We start from the raw sequence: 24,064 nt of genomic DNA on the forward strand, positions 1-24,064 counted from the left end.
ATTTTGATATATGAAAGCATCAAACTGTACTCCGTGTGGCGTTCACAGAATAGAAAAGGCTTAGTGGGAGCAAGAAGCATAATGGTGAATTGTAGCTTCTTGTGCTTCCATTCTGTTCAATAAACTTCAAATTCTTCAATTCATTTAAGCTTCATAGTGCCTTCCATTTTCCCATGCCCAGGAAGAAATAATTATTCTTCACACTTCAGTGAAGGGAACAAAAACACACAGAAATTAATTGGGAAAACCTGGATTTGAATCCCAGTCTTCAGATCCCATAACTTGTGATTGCAACCCTTAGATTGTATTCAGAGTGTTAATTAGCTTATTTGGGGTTGGCATATAAGGAGTATATGTAGGGGAAGAGGAGAAGGACTGAAAACCCTAAAGGGTTAATATGGTGGTGGGAAGTGGGGATTATCACTTTTAAAAATCTTTAATGTATTTTTATTGATTTCAGAGAGGAAGAGGGAGAAAAAGATAGCAACATCAATGATGAGAGAGAATCATTGCTGGGTGCCTCCTGCACGCCCCCCACTGGGGATCAAACCCATGATCCAGACATGTGCCCTTGACCTGAATTCCATCCAGGACCCTGCAGTCTGCAGGCTGATGCTCTATCCACTGAGCCAAACCAGTTAGGGCTTAAATTTGGAATTTAAGTACAAAATCCATTTCTTGTAGTTACATATAGTACATTTCTTTGAATGAGATATCCAGGTAGAGGTGGTAGAGAATGGTAAAATGCATTGATTATTAATTTTTAATTTTACAAAGGCTCTTTATTGTCTCTTTACATATTTTAAATTTGTGAAAGTATATTTCTGAACATTATATTTTTTTATTGATTTGGCTGAATTGTTTTAAACAAAGTTCCTCTTGTAAAATATTATTCAGCTGACCTGTAAGGAACCTTGTTTTTCAGAATATAACTCAGCATCAATTTAATTTGGAAAAAAAACACATAGATACTAGTAGCTCCAATAATTAAAGAAATATTATGAACTAATGAAAGATAATACATACCAAAGAACCATGTATTTTTTTTTGAGTGGAAGAAGATATAAAGTAATAAAATATTCCAAATGAGTAGCAATGTTTATAAACTGTGCATAGTGTGATGTTGATGGACAGCTGAGGATTACATAAACTTTAATAACAGCATGAAACCACTGTGATATGTCATTTTTCTCTTTCCATTTAAGCTTATCAGAGTCTTTTTAAAAATGGTCAGCTCCTATTGCACCACAGTGAAAACTCATTAGTATTTTGTAGTGATAAAATGGTTGATCTATACCTTGAGTTGGTTGGATAGAATAAAAAAACTAAGGTTTTTTGTTTTGTTGTTTTTTTTTGCTATTTCCAGCAGCTATATGTGTGAGAAGTCATCACAAAGAAAACAAGATTATAGAATAATAGAGTCAAAAGGAGCTCTAGAGATCAATAACAAATTCTAGTTTAGTTTGTCAGTGGGTGTGATGGTTAATTATGTGTGTCAACTTGGCTAGGCTGTGATGCCCAATAGTTTGATCAAACACTAGTCTAGATGTTGCTGTGAAGGTATCTGTGGATATGATTAGCATTCACAATCATTTGACTCTGAGTAAAGCAGATTACACTCTTTAATGTGGGTGGGCCTCATCCAAGCAGTTGAATGCCTTAGAGCAAAGACAGAGTTTTTCGGAAGAAGAATAATTCTGCTTCAAGACTGAAACATAGAAATCCTACCTAAGTTACCAATCTGCTGGCCTGCCATTCAGAGTTTCCAGTTCTCACAAATCAATTCCATAAAATCTCTTCTTGATCATATATACATATACATATGTATATGTATTAGAGGCCTGGTGTGCACAGATAGGGTCCCTAGGCCTGGCTGGTGATTAGAGCTGATCTGTGGGGTGACCAGCGGAGCAATCAGGGGGCGACTGGGATGATGGGGGGGCGGGGGTGGCACCGGTCCGCTCAATGGCCGGCCCCAACCCCTGATCTCCCCACCCCGCTGGTCACCTCCCTCTGTAGGAGGCAACTGGCAGGGCGATTGGGGGGTGGGTGGGGGCGCCCTGCTGGCACCCACCTTGACTGGCCTGGGGCCTGCGGGCTGGAGGCAGCTCCTGCATTGAGCATCTGCCCCATGGTGGTCAGTGCCTTTCGGTCGATTTGCATATTAGACTTTCATTATATAGGATTGCTCTCTCATAAAACTGATTCTGTTTTTCTGAAAAACCCTGATTAATACAGTGGGTAAAGCCAAGAGAAATTACATGCTTTTCCTAATATCACTTAGTAAGTAGTGGCAGAGCTGATAATAGAAAGATTGGGTATTTAGGTCATAAAATTATCTTAAAAGTTGATTATAAGCCTGGCTGGTGTTGCTTAGTGGTTGAGTGTCGACCTATGAACCAGGAGGTCATGGTTTGATTCCCTGTCAAGGCACATGCCTGGGTTGCAGGCTCAATACCTAGTGTGGAGCGTGCAGGAGGCAGCCGATCAATGATTCTTTCTCATCATTGATGTTTCTATCTCCCTCTCCCTCTCCCTTCCTCTCTGAAATCAATAAAAATATACTTAAAAAATTGATTATAAGCCAAGAAAGAAATTCAGAACTATCGATTTCTAGCCCTCTCTTTTCTAGTGAGTTGCATGCAGAGAAATGTAAGGTTTTATGCAAAATCCAATACATTAAAAATTCTAACACTCAAAGAAGATAAAACAGGGGTGGGATTACTTGTTTGCTTTACCAAAAGTTACAGTGTACAATTCTTTATAGAGGCAACTTTCCCCATCAGTTAATGTGGCTTCATTTTTTAAGAAAATGCTTTGTAACCTTTTAGAAATTCCTAAGTTCAACACTCAAGGCATGACTTTAAAATGTCTCTTGTTAAAAATATTTCCAAGATTCAATAATTACTTCATCGTCTTGAAAACAAATATTTTATAAGGATAGAAAAGGCAAGGAGAGGAAGAATATGCATATATCGTTGTCTCAATAAACATAAGTCTCATATTCTGTGTGATGATTTGCTGATAACAAGCTCTTACATTCTTTCCAGGAAGCTTCACTATGAATCTCTGAGTTACTATCATCGTTTTCTAATGGAGACAACTAGGGCTGACAGAAACTCGAGGACCTGCCCAAACTTCTCAGAGCCAAAGCATTGGGTTCCCAGGGCTGAGCTCTCATTGCCCCCTGTGATGCCCACAGAGCATCAGCATTAGCCAGAAGGGTGGTGTGTGTAGGTCTCTTGACCAATAATCCCACAGTGAGCCAAATTCTCACTCTCATCAAAAGGTATGTGGCTGCTAGTAAGAATATTAAGATTGACCTTGGAAAAAATCCCCGTATGTGCCCTTTTCATTCTTAAAGATAACCCTACCATGACCTCTTTTTTTAAAAAAATACATTTTTATTGATTTCAGAGAGGAAGGGAGAAGGAAAGAGAGATAGAAACATCAGCAATGAGAAAGAATCATTGATCGGCTGCCTCCTGCATGTCTCCTACCGGGGATCAAGCCCACAACCCAGGCATGTGCCCTTGACTGGAGTCGACCCTGGGACCCTTTAGTCCACAGGCTGATGCTCTATCAACTGAGCAAAACCAGCTAGGGCTACCATGACCTCTTGAAGCTATACATTGATTCTATGGGACAATGGAAAATTTGATCACACGCATAAGGCATTATCTCTCCTTTCTCCATGTTTTCAAAGTGCTCCCGCTGGGAAATATTCTTTGGGTTCTACATCCTTGTATTATAAGCAAGCTTTAGTTGTTGTTGCTGTTAATATTAATGGTTTACTGAAGTGAAATAGTCATCCCCATGCTTTACAGCAGCTCTCTTTCTTACCTTGGTTTTCACGTCCCCATCACATTGGTAAGACTTGATTTCTCTCCTTGTCTTGTCTGAGAGCAGGTGGACCAAGACAGTTCTTTGGAGGCACAATGAGTGATTTCTCTTGAGAGAGGCACATCTCTCTAGTCTGCCAGGGAATGAAAATTTCGACAGTCACACAGATCATTTTGAATGGTGCCAAATACATTTCACCAAGTGCTCCTGTCAATAATTACAGCATGTCCCTGGGAAATGTGGTCATTTTCTTCTGGCATCAGGCTCTGGGCTTATCCTGAGTGGCTTGACAATGACAGAGAGAGGACACAGGTAGCTTCCTCCATAGAAATCACAAAGAGGTCTCGTGATCTATGAGCAATGAAGGGGTCGAAGGGCTTCTTTATCTTGAAATGTCAGAAACAGGATGCCAGGCATTAACTAGGAACCACCTAGCCTAGAACTTACTTCTCTTTGCCACCAGCACACTCTCCTCAACCATCCAAAAAAATTAGGCGAAGTGGTGACTGCAGACCACCATTTTGTTATAAGCAGACCTGCAGGCTCCATCAGGCTGGGAGAAACCACCTGGTGTAGCTTACAGAAAGGAAAGCTCTTTGGTAAGAATGCAAAGTCCTGAAAGCCAGCCTGTGAGTCACCTCCTGGGGAGAAGATAGCATCCCAAAGTCTACCAAGATTTTAGGCTCGACCACAAGACTGTTTTTTATAGAAATAGGATCAGGTAGTCACATCAAAGGGCCGAACAAAACCATGAACCACGATTTAAAAAGAAAAAAAGATGAAAAAAGCCAAAAAGAGCTGCAGGATGGCGAGAAAAGGCAGAGACGCAGAGGAGGGCCAGGGCGGGAGGAGGGAGTCTGGGAGGGAGGGGAGAGAGGAGAAAGCTGAGCGCGGACGTCAGGAGCCTCAGCTTGGGCAGAGTCTGGCGGAGGCACTGGGGAGCATGGGGTGTTCGGAATAATTACTGAAACCCGCGTGTGTCTGCGCCATCCTGTGGGTGTGGCGCAGAGCGGAGTGTAAACTCTAGCGGGGCTGGAGCACACACTGGATTAGCGGCAGCAGCCTGCCAGCCTGCCAGCGAGCAGTGCGGGACCGCAGCGCGCACGCCACCTGCACGATGGCCTCGTCTCAGGGGACCAACGAGCTCAAATTGGCCGACTGGATGGCAGCTCTCCCGGAGAGCATCCACAGCATCCCCCTCACCAATTTAGCCATCCCAGGTAGGGCGCACGGCGCGGGCGCCGCCACCTGCCCCGCCCTGCTTCTCTGCCACTAGGTGCTAAGTTGCCAGGGTGCCCGCGGGAGGGAAACGGGTCCCAGGGGTGGGTCTGGGGCCAGGCTAGCGCTGCCCGGGAGCCTCCGGCCTCTGGCCTTTCCCTAACCTCGGGGGACCCTGGCGCGGGGATCAAGGTGACTGCCTTGCCGCCGGGCTTTTGCAGCGGGCGGTGGCAGAGGGCTGGAGCGGGAAAGGCTCGGCTGTGGGTTGGCCCCCGGTGCCCCCTCCCTCGTTCTTCTCCGCAGACTTGGAAGCGGGGGGCGCATCTGAGTCGGTGGGGGACCGTGCGCTGTGAGCGCCGGCTGGTGTCCTGGGGGCTCGGTCCAGCGCCGGGAACTCCGACTCCATCCCTGGCGCAGAATCCAGAGGATTTGGTAGATTTCTCCGGTAGAACCTACCTGAGCCATTTCTATTCGTGGTCCCCCGTCTCCTTTAAAGAGACAAAGCGCTTCCCCGAGAGGGATGAAAGTTGAGGGACCGGCGGCAGCGCGATCGCCGCCCTTGACCCGGAGCTGACAGGGACGAGGGGCGGAGGGCTCCGGGTTGGAGTCTGGGAGGACCCGCGGGCCTGGCCCGGTGGCCACCGGGTGGACCGTGATCCCAGCGCTGTTAGCGACCATCAGCTCCCGGGTCACGAAAACGAGCCCTGGCGGACCCTGCGTTTGCTGCTCCGGGGGAGCCCTGAGCAGCGAGGCGGAGAGGTGGGATTACCAGGAGAAGTGATTGTCCTGGTGTCCCGGTGTCCCCACAGCCAGGAGAACAGGGGGGAGCCTGGCAAAGCCGGGAGAGGCGCGAGGCACCAGAGGCTTCAGCATGGCGCGCGGCTGGCACCAGGGTCTGGGCAGGTCTCCGGGTTGGTGCGCGCTGGAGCCCCTGGCTGAGGTGTGCGGTGGGGAGGACACTCCAGGACAGTGGGCCGCGGCGACAGCCGGGACACGGCCGCACTTCCTTACCAACTGGACTTTCCACTTGGGCTGAAGGAGTGAATGCCTTATCCTTCTCGGGTCGGACCAGAGGACAAATTACACATTATGCACAGGTGGTCCACACCTGCCCCTGGTTGGGCCCGATTAGGTTCAACCTTCTGTTCTACCGCTTCTTGATTTGCTCCACCCAGCGCCCCCTCTCAGCCACTGAGGGGAAACATAATTTAAAACAAGCAAAAAGCAAAAGAAGGGTTCTCTTGGAAATCCCAGGGGGCTCTAACCAGCAGTGCTGGAATGGATCAGTAGCCCAAATCAATGGTCCTCAGTCAAGTGGTTGTCTGGCCGCTCTGATAGGCACAGGCCACACTCTGAACACCAACCGGGAAGGGGAGAGGCTGTGTCCTTGCGTCCTTCTTTAGGAGGTAGCTTCCCAAGAGCCTATGTGTTTCCAACTTAAAGGACAACCCAGCCTCTCCACGCTACAGTGCCTGCTACCTGGGTGAGCCTGGGGATTGCTCTTTTGAAGGAAAAGGTAGAAAGTGCACAACTTTGTTGGCAAAATTCCACTCTCACTTCCACAGGATTTCCTATCCTCTTTTTTCCTTCCTTTTTTTCTTTGGTTTTAAAGTTACTTTCACATGGCCTCTCCCTGAGCATTTCTGCACACATGGGAGGTAAGAGGGGTGAGCGGTGCTTATCTTCCGATGTGTGACTCTCCAGAGACAGGGGTTAACAGCCTAAATTCATGTTGCTGGCTCTGATGGAAGCTACGACACTGTCTGAATCTCTTACATTTCTGTAATACTTCCCTTTTCAGAGCCCTGGTATGTAGACCAGATCACATGATCCTTCCCCAGACCCCAGGAAGCAGGCATTGCTGGGACTGTGAACTCCATTTCACAAATGTAAAAGTTGCAGCTCAGTGAAGGCAAATGGCCTAATATCAGAGATCTGACCCTACAGTGATCCTGAGGGAAGAGCTTCTAGGAATTTTAGAGCAAAATGCTTTGGCGTTCGTATCTGGATAATTCAGTAGCAACAAGTACTGACCAGGATGAAGGAACAAGGAAACATGCATTAACAAGAACAGGGCAATTTTCCTTTCTCCCCATGAAACAAAGTCTCTGACTTTGATGTTCTGGTATACTTAGAGACATAAGATGACGCAGCATTGGATGCAATGGGAATTTCCACCACTTTCCCAACCCCTGTTAGTATTATATTCCAAATGGGCCCCCTGCAGAGCTTCTCTCATACCCAATACATCTGAGAACTATTTCTTCAAATGTACACCCCCCCCCACCCCCCTAGTTTTCCATGAGTCTGTAATGTAGATTTAACCCCAGGTCTAAAAATGGATTACGGCACTTTTCTGCACTACTCAACTGTGAGAAGTTTTGGAGGAAAAAAAGACATTCAAACTTTGACAATCAGAAAAGACTAATTGGAGACTATTAAACACTAATGGAATAATTGCCTTAAAATCATGCTAATAGCTTCCTGGCTGCTACATGTTTACTTGGCCGGTTGCTAGAGCTTGAATTAAGTAATTACCTCCACCATTTAAAGCCACTCCTGATGCCCCACTCAAGTGTTCCTGTGGAAGGAACTGCTGCTCTGTCATCCTCAAAACTTCAGGTTTTCCCAGGTGACAGAATTGGAGCATGAAGAGCTGCCTAATTAGGAGGCCATCCACTTGGGGCAGTTAAACCAGATGACCGGGAGGGGCCATGCTAAGAACAGTCTGCAAGTGTGAGGTACTCCCCAGCATAAGTTCAATGCTGGCCTCTCTAAACATTTCTCAGTGTCTGCATCTGGAATGTTTTCAGAACCAAATCTCTCAGTGGCTATTTTGCATCTAAATGGCCTCATGATTTGGTATAGACTGACCTAAGGAATCAAGTTAATAATTGGTGTTAGTAGTGTTCCTGTCGTTTATCTTTCAAAGGGATGGCACTGTCAGGACACAGAGACAGGTACTCAGACCTCAGTCTCATGTATCACTTATTCTTCTCTCTGATGACACCAAACAAGGTTTTCATTCATTCAAACATGTTTGCTTAACAATCTCCTGGCAGTCTGGGTGATGAATGAGGCTTCCTCCCACCACAAGCAGGATGGCAGCAGGAAGCCAAAGTATAAAATGCAGGTGAAGGGGAGTCAGATGAATTTCTGGTGTGTCTGATGGACCTCTGGCATCTGAAGCAGAGTTTTTAATTCTGTAGTCACAGTGGCTCCAGAACCATTGAGAAGAGATCCATCACGGGGCAAGCAAGCTGCTGCTTAATCTGACTAAGGTGTTGGTGGTCTAGGTCTGTGACAGGGGGTCATTCTGTCCAAAACCTAAATAATGAGGAAGGGGTTCTTTCCCATGGGAAGGGTTTGTTATGCATTTTCTGGTAAGTGCTGAAAGTCTTCTTCACACAGTACAGTAAGTTGTGTTTTCTTGATGTTGGAGGAGTTCATACAGAGGATGTGACTGTCAGTTGACCCATGAGTAGGACTCAGGCAATTGGAGTCTCCTCACACCCTCCCCTGTGCTTGGAATATTCATTCTGCCCCTGTTCTGTTCCCACAGTGAGAGCCATTTTCAAGGTCATAACCTTTGAAGAGCGATGTGTTGTTGGGCCACCTGGATGGTATATGTGGCTGAACCCAGTTAAGGCCTCTGTACAAGCTTTTAAGAGTCTGGCGGCCTAGTGTGGAGACTTCATCATGTGGCTGCCCAAGACAAGCCTGGTCTATAAGTTCCCTTGCTAATGAGAGCTTCCACCTACCAATCTGGAGTGACCTGCCTCTTTCTTCGCTCTCTCCTTGCCCTCTGGGTTCCTTGGCCAATTTGTGAACCAGCATGTGAACAGGAATTGTTGATTATACTTTACATAGAAACACAGAAATGCTCCAGAAATCAATAATTGTACCTGTCAATTTTACTCATTTCTTACAGAAAATGCCAACACTGATGAAAAAGAACAGCTATACTTAGGCAAGGAAATTAGACATCCCTACAGCTTTGATTTCTATGTTATGTTTGCTTTTATTAGTTTTTAATTTCTTCCCTTGCAGCAATCTTTTCTCATCATCAGTTTTCCTGGAGCCAGTTGTTTTCTTCCTTTTCTGTGTAATTCACTATTTCTGTTTTGATTGGAGGGAGACGATCTACAGACAAATCTGGAACTGGATCTGATTGTGCAAATTTCTTTTAAAAAGCCGGATTTGGTCCGCGCCCCTCCCCCCCTGCCCCCCATCTTTTTGGTTAAGATGGTTATATGGAAGTTAATTTTTCAAAGCACTCACTAAGCAACAAAAATATTTAGGATGAATATCTTTCTTGTTGGCCTTTCCAATTCCCAGTTTTGCTTTTGTTAAAGAGGAAAATTAGAAGAATATCTGGAACATAATTTATTCTACTAGGACTTTTTTCCTGAGCAGTTGAATTGAATCACCAACTATTTTTAATCAATATAATAAGGTGATGCTTATGTCATTTTACATACAGTTCATGAGGAGTTTTCTCGTGTACACATGTGCTTTGCTCATGTTCCGTCAATAATCGAAGGCCTTGCTACTCAGAGTTGGACCAGGGGCTAGCAGCACGGGAGCTGGGTAGAAATACAGACCCTCAGACCCCTCCCCTAAGGATGATTTAATCAGGATCTGCATTCTAACAAGATCGCCAGGTGATTTACATACATGTTTAATATTCGGGAACTGCTGCGTTGAGGTATCTCTCAGGGAATCCTTGTTGTAGGTGGCAGAGCCAAATTTAAATATGCATGTTTGACGAAGCTCTTCCTATCCAGTCTGTCTGTGAGTGTTCAAATTCACCACCAGGCTAAGAGCCAGAGCCCCCTGTTTGCTCAAGGCTAATGGCCCAGGTTGGGAACATTTCAGTTCTTCATGCACCATGAACAATAGGTGTGATTCAGTTGCTACTTAAGTGTTCAAATTACGTCCTGTGATAAATGTAAAACATTTCCCTTCATTTCCTTAAAGTCCTGCTGCTCATTGACATCAGCCATCAGCAGCACTTAAAATCCACCCACCTGGTGATGCTAGTGGTCACTAATGACGATTCAGGAAACATCTCTGATGGTCCTTCGTCCATTTGGTCTCATTCCTTGTTGAGATACTTGAATTATATTTATAGGGTGCAGATTCAGTCAATTTATCTGTAAGCTAGAACTTCTCACTATTGCCCTTAAGCAATAGTGGCATCATGAATACAAAAGTTAGTAATAAGTAGCATCAGAAAGCCTTCAAAAACAAGGTAATTAGTACATTTTGATGGGAAGAAAATGATCAGTCTCGTTTGTATTTGTCAACCATGCCTCACTTATTTCAAGCATGGTGTACATGGAATGGAAAGATGCTTAAATGTGGCTATAACTCACTTGTTTGAATTTTAATTATTTGGCATAATCAGTGTTCTAAAATAGTTTTAAAAATTTAAAAGCCATTTCAAATTGCTGCAATGGATATTGCCATGTTTATATGTTAAAGCTCACATGCTTTGCTCATAGGAAAGTTTCTTATATTCTTACTTAGAGTTTATTTTCTCTTATTTAATTCTAATATCACCCAAACAAAATAGAATAAGTTACAAAGAGAGGAATAAGACTGTTGAGTGCCGTACATCAGCAATAACAACAGGGACTATTCGTGAAAAAAGACTAACCAAGGAAAACACAAAATGTAAAATTTTCTAAATCCTGACAACCCAAAGGTAAAATCAAAGTCATATTAATTGTCAGTTTCAGCTACTCTGAGGCACCTTTGTAACGGACTTCCAAATAGTTCTAGAAATCTCTGGATAAGTTCTTCAGTCTTTTATAAGCCAAGTGTGGGGGCTACCACATGGTATCTATCATTTTCCTTCTTTCCTGTTTTGGATTATTGTCACTTTTGCTCCTTTGACCTCCAGAGGGACTGTGCTTCCGTAGTTTTATACCCAAAACATTACTGCTGCTGGCAGTCCCACCAGGGCCTGTAGTATGTCTGCAGAGGCCCAACATTGTGGATGTTAATGTGTAACAAGGGCCCTGCACTCCACTGTGGTCAGAAGGTCCCAGAGCTGGTCCCTCTCTTTGGAAGCTGCTGATGCAGCTCCTACTCCTGCTGACCCTGTGTGTGTGCCATCACTACTGAGCTGGGAGTGCCAACAATGCCAAACTTGTAATCTATTGACAAGCAGAGATGCCAACAGAAGAATTCTTAGAACTTATATTGATTATTTTGTTGTTGGCCCCTTGCCTTAAGACTTAAGTATGAGTTTATGAGAGCTGTGCAGAGGTCAATATACAGGATAGATTTTATTCTATACTCTGCATCATTCTCAATGTTAGCTCTGTGTGTATGTGTGTTGACTTTCTCTTAAGTTAACTCTTTTTTCCAAGAAGTTTCTTGATGTTTCTTCTACGTAGACCTCTGGTGGGTGCTACCTAATTACTTCTCCAGACAGATCCAGAAGTAGGGATACAGCTGGGGTCCCTATTATTCCCAGTGAGCAGCCTTGCAAAATGTAAATAGAGCCAACTAATCTGATATACTTGAAGTCATCCCTAATAGCTCCATTTTTTTAAAAGCACATTAGTAGTGTAATTGCTCCAAGCCTTCGAGAAAAGGTTAAATTTTACACACATGTGCACACATATGCACACATTTTAATTGTTGTTGGTTAAAGGTGTCAGCGCTGATATAATGGAAATTTTACCAATTACCACCAATGAGGCTGGCCTCTTATCCACAAGCATTAGTTTTTGGAAAGAGAGAACATGTTTCCTTGATTGGCACTCAAGGAACTCCTCGAACTCAAATCATGGGATTAATATCCTTGAGAATCCTATATATTCTCTCAGGTCTCCTTGTCTAGGTAGCATTAGGATCAGCCTCAAGATTGGAGACTGGAAAAGTATCTAAATTATATATTCCAGAAGGCAGAGAAAAGCAAGAGAGAAATTTGTCATGGTTTAGACAGAGTCAGAATTCTGCCACCAGAAGCTTTCTACAGCACCATATGCTTTTATTATGCTCTATTAAGAGAGGAAGCCAGGTCAGGAAGAGGGGCAGGAGGCAATGATTAAGCATTCTTGAGAAGCAGCCAGGATTAGTCACCTCCAGGGATAGGTACAGAAACAGATGGGCAGTGACTTGCTAGCTGTGCTCTTACGTCCCCATGTTCCATTACGGATCCTGGGAGTGGACAGCCTTACATCACTCTATCCTAAACTCCAGCTAATAACCGTGTTTCCCACAGAATTAGTGTTTATGAAGCATCCATGTTTATCCTTAGTCAACATTATAAAGGAGGGTTGGTTTCCTTCATTCACTTGGAGAATTTTTATTTCATGAAGGATTGCTATGATGAATGGCAATCCTAGCTGACTGCTAGGCTTTCCTGGAGCCCCTCTCTGGCTTGTTGGGGATTGAAGTAGACACACTTGAAGGAGTCCTGATGGGCAAATGGGAACTTACCTCAATGCACATCTCAAGTCATACTTCCCTGTAGTCATATGGAGGAGGACCACCAGGACTGCTTTAGCCCAGTTAGCCCTAAACACATTCCTGCCAGGACCTGCCCTGAGTTTCTCCCAGAAAAGAAAGGTGGTCAGGGGATGTAAAGGTCCTGCCTTAGATGTTGCTAGAAGGGAAGGCTGCAACTGTGAAATGTTGTTCAGTTTTTATTACTCCCTCACATCTTCCTTTCTCTTTATATCAGATCAAATTCCTTGGGTCCAGCAGAAGAGTCCTACTTTTGAAAATATCTTTAATTCCCTTGTCTTCCTCTTTCTTCCTCTACTTACCTGGTAAAACTCCAACTCAGCTGAATTCAATTTTCTACCTATCCCAATCCCAGACAACTTCAGTGGCTAAACATTTCTGGAAAACAGTACACAGCCTGGATACCTTGGACTCACTAGAAATTTCTGACCATGAATCTTACTGCACATCCCTAGTAAATTTATTTTTCTATTTTCTGAGATGATAATTTCATACCTCTTTATGCTCCTTAAATTCTCATCTTCCCACCTCACTCTAAACTTATGAATTTACTTTTTATTTTATGTAGATGCAAATAGATAAGAACTTCCCATTTCTCATTATTAACTCATCAATACTCCTGCACCTGGATATTCTGCTTTATTTTATTTTATTTTTCTGCATTTTTAAAAAAGCCTCCTTTGACTGCATACCTGCCTCTCTATACATTGCACTATTTCTCTGAATTTTGTAGAACTATCTCCTCTCTTCAGGTTGTTATTCCCCTTTCTATCCCTAGCCCATGCTAATTACATTATTTTCTCACCACTGCACTAAAATTGTTTTTTATCAAGGCTGCCAATGATCTATATTTTGCCAAAGCTAATGGCTCATTCTCTATTATTTTATTTCACCTTTCAGCATCATTTGATGTGGCTGACCACACTTCTCTTCTTGAAACATGTTCTTCTTTTGCCTCCTTAATGCACTTTTAATTTATTACATAAAAAATACATAACACAAGATTAATCCTCTTAGCAATTTTTGAAGTGTATAGTATTGTTAGCTGTGAGCATAAAGGTGTCAGCAGTTCTCTAGAGCTTTTCATCTTGGATGACTTAAACTTCATACCCATTAAATAGCAACTCATCATTTTCCCTTCCCACCAGCTCCTGGCAACCACCCTTTGACTTTTTGGTTTGATAAGTTTGACTACTTTAGATACCTCATGTAAGTGGAATAATGAAGAATTTGTCTTTCTGTGACTAGTTCAGTGTCCTCAAGTTTTATCCATGTTGTAGCATAAGACAATTTCCTTCTTTTTTCATGGATGAATAATAGTCCATAAAAGCTTAAAACAGTAAAGTAGGAATACATTTATCCTTGGAGATGAAAGATCTGTTCACTGAAAACTATAAGGCTTTGGTGAAAGATTTTAAAGAAGATACAAATAAATGGAAGGATATTTTGTTTATGGATCAGAAGAATTAGTATTATTAAAATATTCATACTACCCAAAGCCATTGATCGATTCAGTATAATCCCTATCAAAATTCTAATGACATTTTACACAGAAATAGAAAAAACAATCCTGTTTTGTATGAAACCACAAAAGACCCTGAATAGCCAAAGAAATTTTGAGAGAAAAAAAACAAAGCTGCAGTATCATAATTTGATTACCGTAGATTCATAATAACCATTAGAATGGTTATTATGAATCTACAGTAATTAAAATAGTGTGGTACTTGTATTAAAACAGGCACATCAACCAGTAGAACAGAACCAAGAACCCAGAAAAATCCATGTGTATATGGTCAATTAATATTTGAGAAGGGAGCCAAGAATTCTCAGTGGGGATAAGACAGTCTTTTCAATAAGTGGTGTTGGGAAAACTGGTTATTCACATGCAAAAGAGTGAAATTGGGTCTCTAGCTTATACTATATACAAATATTAGCTCAAAATGGATTTACTTAAATATATACCTGAAACTATAAAACTCCTAGGGGAAAACATAGGAAAAAAGCTTCTCAGTATTGGTTTTGGCAATGACTTTTGGATATGACACCAAAAGCATAAGCAACAAACGCAGAAATAAGTAAGTGGGACTATATCCGACTAAAAAAATTCCTGCGCAGCAAAAATAAATAAATGAATCAACAAAATGAAGAATCAACTTAAAGAATGGTAGAAAATATTTGCAAATCATATATCTGATAAGGGGTTAATTTCCAAAATACATGAGGAACTCCAACAACTTAACAGCAAAAAATTAATAATAGTAATTGGATTTAATTGGCAAAGAGGACCTGAATAGACATTTTCCAAAGAACATATACAGATGACAAATAAGGCCCTGAGAAGATGCACAAAATCACTGACCAGGGAAGTGTAAATCAAAACCACAATGAGATATCACCTCACACATATTGGAGTGGTTATTATCAAAATGACCTGGCTACAGATTCTGGGGGGCATCTCAAACCCCTGCTGGACTTGTGCTGGTGGATTCCTAATTGGAGGGCATGTCCAGTTATTTCTCCAGGATCCCGTCCTCTCATCCCCTCTGGTGTCTGTCATCATGCCCCGCATCTACATTTGTTCTCAGCAGCTTCCTGGCATTGATGCCAGGTCTCATCAGAGTTCCAACACAGCAAGACTGCAGCCAGCTCCTTCGGCAGCCCCTGAAAAGCCAGAATGTTGGACACATGCCCTACTCTCTCTCCCCACCAAGGGACAGGCTGCCAAGCTCTACTGGCCTGTGTCTGGGGTACGGCAGGTCCTCTGGAGAAGCAACAGGCCACTCAGCGTTTCTGTCCCCAGTGGCCCCTGTCATCTGGAGGATGCTCGGTTTCATGTGTGCTCCAGACAGGCAAGACAGAAGCCAGTTCCTCAGGCAGTGCTGTCCGTCCCCCCACCCCACCCCCCGCCCCAATCACATTACAAATATGATCCAATCTTCCTCCCCAAAAAGAAGCTGGGAGCTGGCACTGGGAGTTTCCTCCCAATCGTGTGGCTCTGTGCCAAGGGGAGGAACTCTGGTGAGATCGTGCTGCAGATTTTCCTCTCGGCTTCAGTGTGGCTGGCTTCACACTTGTGTGGGTTTCTGGATCTCTCCTAAAGGGAAAGGCTCATGTATTGTTGAAGTTGTGTCTCCACGGGAGGAAGAAGGGTTTGGGGCTTTCAGGTCTGCCATCTTGCAAATGTCACTCCTTACTGAACTCTCTTGTGTTTCCAACTTTGTGGGTTTCCTTTAGGTCATCTGCGCTAAGTATGTCTTCTTATCTTTATATATAAAGAAATGTAGGGGTACCCAGGGCTCAGGCCTTGATCCATTTTTTTCTATAACTGTACTTTTCCCTTAAGTGACAACATCTAAACCTATGGCTTGACTCCCAAGTGTATGCCATTGGCCAAACCTCTCTGCTGAACCCTATCCTCATATATCCCACTGCCTCCCCATTGTTTTCCCTGTAGAAATATCAGCTTCAACAGGACCCCAAAACTACTGAGCTCACCATTCATTGCCAACTTTGTTTCTAATCAAGTTTTCCTCATCTAAGTATTTCGTATCACTATCCCTCAGTCTTTCAAGCCTGCGCATCCTTGGAGCCATTCTTCATTGCTTTATTCCCCCATCAAGCCCTCTAAAATCACCCTATCAGTAAATCCTATTGGATCTTTTCCCAAAATGTATCCTAATAAAATAAAATCCTTTTATTTCTCACTACTTCTCCATGACAACACTAATCTAGTTACTGTCATCTCCTACATGCATTACTCCAAAAGCATAGATTAGGGATATCACTCACCTGTGTAAACCCTCTGCATTTAGTCACTGAAGTTACTGGTCCCTGTCTATCTCTGACCACAGCTCCTTCCCCCTTTCCTCCCTCATTAACCGAGGCCATGTTTTCTGGCTCTCACACCCTCCTGACTTCTAGGCTCACAGACCTGCTTGTACTCTTCCTCCAGAGCATCGGCAGTTGGCCTCCCCCTCCTGGCCTCCACCTGATACCTTCTCCTCGGGAGACACTCCCTGACTCTGTTAACCAGTGCAGTGTACGTCCATCCTCATCACTCTTTCTAACAATTGCTTCATTTATCTTCTTCATGGTGCTGGAGGAAGTAGCAACAACATTGTTTATACATTTGTTATCTGTCAACTGAGTAGATTATAAGCACCTTGAGTGCAGGACCTGGTCCCAGAATATGTGTCCTATAGTCAATGTGTAAAATACATTTGACTAACAGATGACAAGGCCAGTATAGAGGGACTCTGGTCTTGTTCAAAGGCCTTTCTTCTGTTGACTGAAAACAGGGAAACCCAAAGAAAGTGTTCCAAATCAGCTCCATTGTTCAATTTTTAAAAAGAAGTCCTGACCAAAACCAAACTAATTTTAGCAAATGGATGATCCCAAGGAATTTTGATCAAGTGTAAACTGGACCCAATGATTTTTGAATGAGACACATGACAATTGAACAAAGTAAAACAGAAATATGTTTTATATAGCCATTGTCAGTCATTATGGCACTACATGTTCAACCAATTTTCTTATAAATTCTTTGTTTATATGCTTAATGGTTATTGATCATAGTAACAACTTTGAAGAACTATCAGGTTGGACTGTGTTTTCTGAAAAAATAATGATGCTATCTTTAACACTGCTTTATTTTTTAAATTATGTTTTCTAATTATTTGTAAGTTGGTAATTCAAGTTGGTGACTTATTTAGCCAAAATATTCAACCCAGCAATTATATTGGATAATGCTTTACGATTTTGTTAGCACTATGTATTGGAATATGGGAAATTCTATTAAAATAGAACAAAACCATACATGATAGCCAACAGGCAAAAAAAGAGGATTTGTCTAAGAAACCAATATAATAGATTTAAAGTGCTGTTTACAAAAGATGTAAGAACTGGCATTTAATTTCAGAAATGTGTCAAGATGGCTGAAGTCAAGAAAGGGCTAGGGCTACAACTAGGAAGAGAGTAAGTACCAAGGTTTCTCTTTACTCTGTTGGGAGCTGGTACAAGGAAGGGCTGGAACATGACCTGGGGCAGGTATTGTGAAATGAATGGGTGAGAACAAGAAATAAGTACTCTCTAATTCAGGCAGAAGAGGCATAGTTTAAAAATGCAGGCTCTGGTTTCAGATACCGGAGTTTGGAGCCCGTCTTCACCATTTGTTAGCTCTGTGACTCAGGGGAAATTACTGAACTCTCTCTGCGCTTCAGTTTTCTCAGCTGAAATGTGGGGATAATAATAGTACTTCTTAGGTTGTTGTGAGGACTAAATGAGGATACATGCCAAGTGCTGAGCAGTGCCTGGCAGACACAACTCTCTATTCATATTTTATCTGTGATTTTTTATCAGAATGGATAATCTTTAGTAGAAAAGTGAGCTGATAGTAAGGAAGAATGTTTTCAAATGTGGTCAAACTTTCATGCCAAGGCAATATATATATATCTTCAAGTACTAAAGGAAAATGATAAAATATCACAGAACCAAACAGCCATTTCTAGTTTATAAAAACAGGTGTAAAGATATGTAAATATCACAAGGTCCAAAACAGGAAAAGTGAATGCCAGCAACTTTATAAGAAGATACATGAATGGTTTGTAATTATAAAAGGAAGTAAAGGTAATTATAGTGAAAAGGACACAAGATATTCTTGGAAGATACAAGACCCCAATTGCAGTCCTAGATCTGCAACCAAGTCTTGGGCAGGTTACTTAATACAGCAGGTCTCTGGTGTTACATCTGAAAAAATGACTTAGCACTGGTTGTTGTGAACAAACTTGGTTCAAGCCATGATTCTGCTATCTACCAGTTGACTCAGAGGAGCCAAAAAACAAACAAATAAACACACACAGAAAACCCCTCCCTGGGCTCAATTACCCCCTTACTAAAATGGAAATAGACAATACTAACTTCACATCCTTTTCTGAGAGTACTCAATAGGATAATATATGTAGTATACCTGTCACAGAGTGAGTGGTCAATAAAGGTAGCTCTTTTCATTATTCCATCTTATCTAATTGGCCTCATTTACTTTGCCCCTGTTTTCTGCCTCTTGAGGCTCCTTTTTCCTTCATACTTTCAGTTAAAGCCTCTTAACTTTTCTCTCTTCCATTTTCAGACTCAGCACTGCCTTAGGCTCCATAACCAGTCCAACAATAATCAAGAGAATGTGAAGAGGGCTATGCTAACAGTTCCCTTCCTGTGTCCAGCACTTGGCTCTCTGAAGCATATGGGTACAGAAAGATGGGCTGTCTTGGTACAGTGAGAGGGATGGACGTAAGTGGCCCAAAGAGGGGAATGGATCTTCTTTTTAGTGGAGAAGATGCTGGCCAGGTAGACACAGTGATTTGGAGAATACCCATATTCATACAGGACAGTGACCTGAAATAATTCTAGTTCATTATATGGACAGAAATAACAGCAAATATACAAGCAGATTTTCCAGAAACACAGGGAGTCTTCTGCCATATTGAACTTCCTTGTATGAAGTCTACTTGTCCAAGTCTGAGCTTTGGACACCACTTTAGATGACCAGACTTTTCTCTCTAAGATTAAGTTCTTCTGCCTGGACTATACCCACATCCTAGGATGAGAAGAGTTCTGTGTGATTCCTCCTGCCCAGTCCCAGAATGCCGTGTACTTAACTGAATGCTCTCTCGCTGTGATTTATGAGAAAACTCCAGTTTGTTATATTACTGATTGATTATGCTAACTACTGTAAACTTTATACTTGCTTCCCAGTATACTTGCTCAGTATTTGAGATTTGTGGTGTGTGTGTGTGTGTGTGTGTGTGTTTGTGTGTGTGTGTGATGGGATCATATCAGGTTCACTTTAATTGGGAACCTTTATGCTTTGAATGATATATGTAGAAACCGATCTTAAAATGAACTTGCCCAGTGGAGGAACCTTGAGATCATTAGGCTAGATGAAATAAACCAGTCACAAAAGGACAAATACTGCATGAATCCACTTATGTGAGGTAGCTACAGTCATTGAACTTGTAGAGAGTGGGAATGGTGCTTATGAATATGGTTTCAGTTTTACAAGATGAAAATGTTCTGTTGCACAGCAATGTGAAACACTTAACACATTGAACTATACACTTAAAAGTGGTTAAGGTGGTACATTTTTTGTTATGTTTGCTGTTTTTTGTTTTTAACCATAATTGAAAAAACAAACTTGCTCAGTCAGATCAAGATTTATGTTTTTAAAAATATATATATTTATGTAGAGAGTGAAAGAGGGAGAGAGATAAATATTGATTTGTTGTTGCAGTTATTTATGCATTCATGTGCTGATTCTTGTATGTGCCCTGACCGCAGGATTGAACCCACAATCTTTATATAACAGAAGGATGCTCTAGCCAACTGAGCTACCCAACTAGAGCTTTTTTGTTGTTGCTAGATTTTTGACATAAGCACCTGGAGGCTTGCTCGCAGTTTTCTGTAGTGTTTGTAATTCTTTGAGGCTCTAACACTAAGAAAGGGCTGCTTCTTTAGCTTTGCTCCCTGCTATCTGGCTAATAATCTTGTATTTCCTTCTTACTTCGTTCATGATCTTACTCACTGAAGATGGCGAAATCACATTACCTTCTTAGGTTTCTGTTTCTTTAATGTGATATCACTAGTGTTCTTTGTCCTCTTAAGTATCCTGCTGGTAAGGGTTAATGCACTAATATGTGAGAAGCTTTCAAATTCCTTATATTGGGAACGTCTTCTGGGTTTATGTACATTTAGGGTTCACATTGCCCACAGTTACCTCCCAAGAAGACTTTCTTTTCTTGGGTGGAATTGGTGGCACCCTACTGCAACTTGGATAAGATCAGAATTCATTCATTCAGAAACTTCATACTAAACACTAAATATATTTCAGGGTTGGATGGAGGTAAAACAAGCTACATTAGACAATTTCTGTCACTAGCAGGAAGGAAACCATAAACAACTACAGAAAAACAACAACAAAAACCTTTGGAAGAATTCACCTAAATCAGAGGGTCATGTTGATTTTTATTGAAATACCGGAGCTTCAGGTAAAACAAGTTCTTTGCATGGCTTTTCATTTCACATTCACATTTAGAATATGGGCACAGAGGTGGGGGCCTGTCACGTGTTCCCATAGCACTTTTAAGTCATTATCCATGTGGCTTGGGACCTGAAGAGCCAATGAAACAGTGGAAATTGCAGTCTTTCATCCCAATAATCCAGATGAAGGCCCTACCCTTCCACTTTCCCAGGGGAGTGTCTGTGGGCTCACTTCCTGTTCTTCCTGAAGGAAACTGGGAGAAGGGAGGGGAGCAGTGGCAGAGGTGCCCATCCTAGAAGCCTCCTGACCTTCCTCTGACCTTGTTCCACATATGACCTAATTTCTTTTGTAGTCTCCTCCCAGGCCCGATGACAGTTGCATGCAATCATAGCATACTCTTTGTTTACCTGCATCCTCAACTTCAGACCTGAGCCAGGGTGATACTGAAAGCAAGTGTCTCTTCTTTTGCCTGGCCTTTTCAGAAGCTGTCCATCTAGGTGGAGAGCACTTGCTGAGTTTTGTAATTTTAAAGAGGGGGGAGGGCTAAAAATAGCACTCTACTTCTAAATAATTTGAGTTACTTTTGAGAAAGGTGGTTTAATTCATAAGCAAATGGGCTTCTTAATACAGAATCCTAGCGGTCCACTGCCTTACCTTTAGGGACTCTAATTGTCACCACCTGGCCTAGAGGAGCAAACATAACACATTCTCTGGTGGGGCAGGATGCCTCTGAAGAGAGAGGCAAGTGGTTCATTTTATAAAGTCATTCCTACACCCTTAGTGGGAAGAACCAAGGAAGCTGGCAGAGAGGCTAGGGACCTCAAAAGTGAGGAAGGAATTTTCTCCCCTCAGCTACTCTCTACTCAAGTTTCTACAGGACTTCAGCTTTGTCTTTCCCCATAATCCTCTGGAGGACTTAAGTTATATCTTGAGTCATAGTTCCCATGATCAATTCTGCCATCCAGTTGGACACAAGGATACTATTCATTCCCCTTCCTTCCTTCCTTCCTTCCTTCCTTCCTTCCTTCCTTCCTTCCTTCCTTCCTTCCTTCCTCCCTCCCTCCCTCCCTCCCTCCCTCCCTCCCTCCCTCCCTCCCTCCCTCCCTCCCTTCCTTCCTTCCTTCCTTCCTTCCTTCCTTCCTTCCTTCCTTCCTTCCTTCCTTCCCTTCTCCCTCCCTCCCTCCCCTCCCTCCCTCTCTCTCTCTCTTTTTTAAAATATATTTTATTGATTTTTTTACATAGAGGAAGTGAGAATGATAGAGAGTTAGAAACATCGATGAGAGAGAAACATCGATCAGCTGCCTCCTGCACACTTCCCACTGGGGATGTGCCCGCAACCAAGGTACATGCCCTTGACCAGAATTGAACATGGGACTCTTCAGTTCACAGGCCGATGCTCTATCCACTGAGCCAAACCGGTTAGGGCCTCTCTCTCCTCTCCTCTCCTCTCCTCTCCTCTCCTCTCCTCTCCTCTCCTCTCCTCTCCTATCCTCTCCTCTTCTCTTCCCCCCCCCCTCTCTCTCTCTCTCTCTTTCCCCCCTCCCTCCCTCCCCCTTCCTTCCTTCCTTCCTTCCTTCCTTCCTTCCTTCCTTCCTTCCTTCCTTCCTTCCTTCCTTCTTTCTTTCTTTCTTTCTTTCTTTCTTTCTTTCTTTCTTTCTTTCTTTCTTTCTTTCTTTCTTTCTTTCTTTCTTTCTTTCTTTCTTTCTTTCTTTCTTTCTTTCTTTCTTTCTTTCTTTCTTTCTTTCTTTCTTTCTTTCTTTCCCTCCTATTTAAACTACCTCTAATTGCCTTCTGGATTTGTCTCAGACCCATACTCTGTCAACAAAACTTCACAGCCAAGTATTGTTTATGATGGGTAATTCCACTCAATATGTCTAAGCTCCTATTCCTTTAGAGGGCCCGTCATGGTGTATGTGACTCATCATGGTACAAAAATGGTTTTCTCTAGCTAGTTGTCATTTAACTTTTCTGGTACTCAGAGTCTTTGTCTTTAAAATTAAGGGGTTGAACTAGTTGATCCCTGGATTCCTATCTTACCCTATGACTCTGTAGTAAATTGAAATATTGGCCTGCATTCTTTACCTCTATACTAGTATACATCCACTTGGCATACCCTCATGCTGACCAAAAGATACTTCTCTGCCTCTGGACTTCAGAATTGACCATGTGACTTGCTGAGAATAGGACAGAAGGTAGAATATGCCAATTCTGAGCCTACGCCTTAAAGAGGCCTCCCTCTTACACTTCTGCCATTAGTATTTGAGCAGCTTTCCCTGGGTAGCCTGCCAGTCCGAAGAGGTGGATGAGAGACATGTGGAGCAGAGCCATGCAAGTCACTGCTGCCTGAAGTCGGGCCATCTCAGCCTCTTCAGATTCGTATGGTTGTTGTCACTGAGATTTTGAAGTTCTTTGTCTACAGCATCATTATGGGAATACCCAACTGATATAGTCTCCATAGCTTTTGCACTTCATAACACTAGATAAACATTGGTTGAATGATTTTATTATTGAGCATTGTTTCATTGTACTGCTTTTGCATGAAGCACAATGGTCAAAATAAAATAATTCCCTGAATTACTTGTCTTATTAATCAAAAGTGCAGTGACTAGGGGTGCTTAAAAAACTTTCTGTAAGGAAAAGGAGAGTAGTAGTTACCTTGTGCTATATTTTACAGGAGTTTCTTAAAGTACTTTCACCCCTACAACTATACCTAACCCCACTCCTAGCCAGGACATGCCTGCCTCCAATCCTTAGAGACTCCACTTTCCCTGCAAGTTCCCTTGAGAAGGTTCTTGAGTGACTTTGTAATTTTGCCAGCTGGTTGTTTTGAGTGATTCTGACCTAGATCATTTGGGGTAGAAAAGAGAGGCTGCTAAAGAAATGAAGACTTTTAATGAGACTATTTTCACTGGATTCTTTATAAATTAGGTCAGTTATAATCAGATAAGAGCAGGAAACTCTGTAGTGGATAAGTAGAAAATTGGGCTGTGATATAGAACAGCCTTTTCAAAATAACTTCTAATACCTAGATGAGTTTTTCTGGAGCAAGCGGCAATGCTGAGAAATCCAGACTTTGAAAGTGAATTATGGTACAAGGGGGTTGGATCTTAAGGATCATGAAAGAGATATCTTGATCCTGAGTAGCATTTTAGACCAGCTGTCTGAGAAAAGATGGACCTAATCCTTTGAAGTGCTTTTCAAGTAGAACCAGGTAATGAGGATGCTGAAACTCAGAGAAGGTATGAAATTGGCCCAAATTGTCTCAACCACCCAGTGACATCCTGGTCAATGTCTATAACACTGTGCTAATAAAGTATTTTTTAATTGATCATCTGCCATAAGCTCTTCAGTGTATTAAGAGATACAAAAACAAAACAGAACAAAAATGGCCTGGCTGGTGTTGCTCAGTGGTTGATTCCTGGTCAGGGTACATGCAAGGGTGGCAAACTTAATCCCCAGTGGGGTCCATGCAGGCGGCAGCCGATCAGT

General features: G+C 42.5%; 1 protein-coding gene across 1 annotated transcript in view; it reads left to right on the forward strand.

Moving 5' to 3' along the window:
• The first annotated feature begins 4,747 nt into the window (after nt 1–4,747).
• PLCXD3 (phosphatidylinositol specific phospholipase C X domain containing 3) overlaps nt 4,748–24,064 on the forward strand; it is a 135,203-nt gene continuing 115,886 nt past the window's right edge. The window contains exon 1 of the mRNA XM_059694864.1: nt 4,748–5,063. Within this exon, the coding sequence (XP_059550847.1) occupies nt 4,961–5,063 (103 nt within the window). The 5' untranslated portion in view covers nt 4,748–4,960. The remainder of the gene's footprint in view (nt 5,064–24,064) is intronic.

This window comes from Myotis daubentonii, chromosome 4, assembly GCF_963259705.1.
Source record: "Myotis daubentonii chromosome 4, mMyoDau2.1, whole genome shotgun sequence".
In the NCBI taxonomy this organism is placed as follows: Eukaryota; Metazoa; Chordata; class Mammalia; order Chiroptera; family Vespertilionidae; genus Myotis; species Myotis daubentonii.